The 2,500-nt window shown below is 39.3% G+C and overlaps 1 protein-coding gene across 8 annotated transcripts in view; it reads right to left on the minus strand.

The window, feature by feature from the left end:
• hdac7a (histone deacetylase 7a) overlaps positions 1–2,500 on the minus strand; it is a 99,215-nt gene that overhangs the window by 27,793 nt on the left and 68,922 nt on the right. For all 8 annotated transcript variants that reach the window (XM_073939601.1, XM_073939599.1, XM_073939603.1 and 5 more), the window contains exons 9-10: positions 641–742; positions 3–156 (exon numbers count right to left, since the gene is read on the minus strand). In XM_073939601.1, the coding sequence (XP_073795702.1) occupies positions 3–156; positions 641–742 (256 nt within the window). The remainder of the gene's footprint in view (positions 1–2; positions 157–640; positions 743–2,500) is intronic.

Here is a 2,500-nt window from a genome sequence, read left to right on the forward strand (position 1 = left end):
ACCGGCCAGCAGTGGTGTGTGTACGAGTCCTGATGGCTCCAGGATGAGGACGGGCTGCATGAGTGGCTCCTCCACACCCAGAGGGAGAAGAAGCGGAGACGACCCAGACACCAGCGGCACACGACCCAGCTTCAGGGAGCCCAGATCACCCTCCACCTGCACACACACACACATGGGTTTGCTTTTATGAATTGTGGGGACATCACACAGGTTTCCTCTGTCATTACTCTGCGCAGGCTGTGTGTTCTGTGTACTGTAGAGGTTTATATCAGCTGTATCTCTCCTAAAGCTGAAGTCTGTTGTTGTTTTGTAGCTTATAAACGTACAGTACTGATACTGCCATCTAAAACACTCTAGGCTGAAGGACAATGTCAAATATTGTCAGTAATATTAGCAGTGAGGCAGTGTCAGTGTCAGTGTCAGCGAGTGTGCCGGTGCTGTTCTCCTGCATTACTCCTGTCTCTCTGACTTCAGACAATCAGCATCTCTTTGTGAATGGCTGACAGTGTGGCGTACAGCTCAGGGCAGCTGGTTCTGCTCAGTGTTGATGGTAAATGTGTGTGTGTGTGTGTGTGTGTGTGTGTGTGTGTGTGTGTGTGTGTGTGTGTTACTGATCTGGACAGAGCATGTGGTCGGGCACCTTGCTGTTCGCAGGCAGGCCGAGTGTGATGGTGGGCAGACTGGAGGAGTTCTGGATGGTGAAGTGAGACAGAGAGCCGTCCTGCAGCAGCAGCCTCTGAGCCTGAACACACACACACACACACATTACACACACACACACACACACACACACACACACACACATTACACAGGTTTCCATAACACAAACTGTCTCTCAGGGGCGCAACTGCACATTTACTGAGGGGTATGCGAGTTCAAGTTTTGCGCCCCCCCCCCCCCCCCCCCCCATATTAATTTCCTCATCAACATGTCGAAGTTCTGAACGCAACTGAAATTGTATGAAGTAGTAAAAGTATAATTACATTAAGCATGTTAAGTCACAAAGAATTACATCTCATCCCCACCCAAATTTCTTCTTAATCATTTTCCTCACCAAATGATTATAGCACCTTGACATGTCTTGTTTTTGTTTCTTTTTGTACATTTGTCAAAACAAAATGAAAGATATGGGAGTCGTAAAGGGCAAAATAACTTAAAAATGCAATAACTTCTCACATGCATATGTGAGAGGTGTAAGGTCTGTCTTCACATGAACAATTGACTGAAACTGCAATCACACCTTTTACAAAGTGAAATAAAAAAGACTGTACAATGTTTAGTTTAAAAAAAATAGAGACAAACTGCCTGAAATGTTTTATTTGATAAAAATGTTATAGGCAAACTTTTTGGGAACTAAATCGAACTAGTTTTGAGCAGAAAAAGTTACCAAAAGGCCTGATGTATCAATATGATACATAATTAATTTATAAAAAACATGTATAGGGTATAAAAATGGATCTTGATGGGATTAATAAACATGACAGTTCCAAAAAATGTGAATATTCTGACTATAGTTTTAACAGGGTTAAAAATCATTATAATTAGATATCTAAAATTTTTATAGGGGAATTTTTTAATCCATGTATTATTTTCTATTTTGCCTAAAATAAATTCAGTATAGTCCCACACGGAGTCTGCGTGCGCAGACATCTGCAGTTTTCTACAGATTTTTAGCCCATCATTGAATCTATTTGTGTAAATTTGTGTACATTTTTATTTACTCAGTATTCAAATTCATTTCACTAATATTATTGTGATGTAATAATAGTAATATTAAAATGTTCATTTGATTTATTTACAATACAGTTGGTAAAGTAGTATTTTCTGCCTGTAATTCGCAGCAGAAATAGCAAAAAAATGTTTGCAGATTCTGTCTGGCCCTAATATTTAGGTTTTAAACATACATTTTGTGTGATCCCTCTTATTTTTTTGCTAAATAATCAATTAATAAATGTTTCACATTACTCATACCTTTTGAGCTCAACTGTAAGTATGATTTGACAGTTTATTTTGCTAAAACTTTTACATAAACTTTACACTTGGATGTGTGACTGCATTTTGTTTTAAATGATTTTGAATTAAAATGTGTGTGCCAACGAATGTAATTCATACCTACAAACCCTCTCGTTTTTGCCATATTAATTCTACCATATTTTACCATTCTATCCGCTGTCTTCCGTGTGTGTTTTTCCAGTATTTCTCCCTCATTTGTAATGTTTCTATGAAAAGTGAAAGTAGCAGCTGCACAGAGCCGATCTCATGTGATATAATTGCAAGAACTGTTTAAGAGAATTAAGCTTTCACATTATTTTGATTGACAGCACGTTGAAATTAATGTAAAAACGGCCGCATTCACCTCCTTTCCAGTAAAGCTTTATGCGTCTTTTGCCGCCCTTATGCAGCCTCTGAATCAGGAGTATAACGGTGCTGAGTGACGGACGCGCTCCATAGTGATAAAGACGGCTTCTATACACGCGATTTGAAGATGCATGAGAGCGGA

This window comes from Danio rerio, chromosome 23, assembly GCF_049306965.1.
Source record: "Danio rerio strain Tuebingen ecotype United States chromosome 23, GRCz12tu, whole genome shotgun sequence".
Lineage (NCBI taxonomy): Eukaryota > Metazoa > Chordata > Actinopteri > Cypriniformes > Danionidae > Danio > Danio rerio.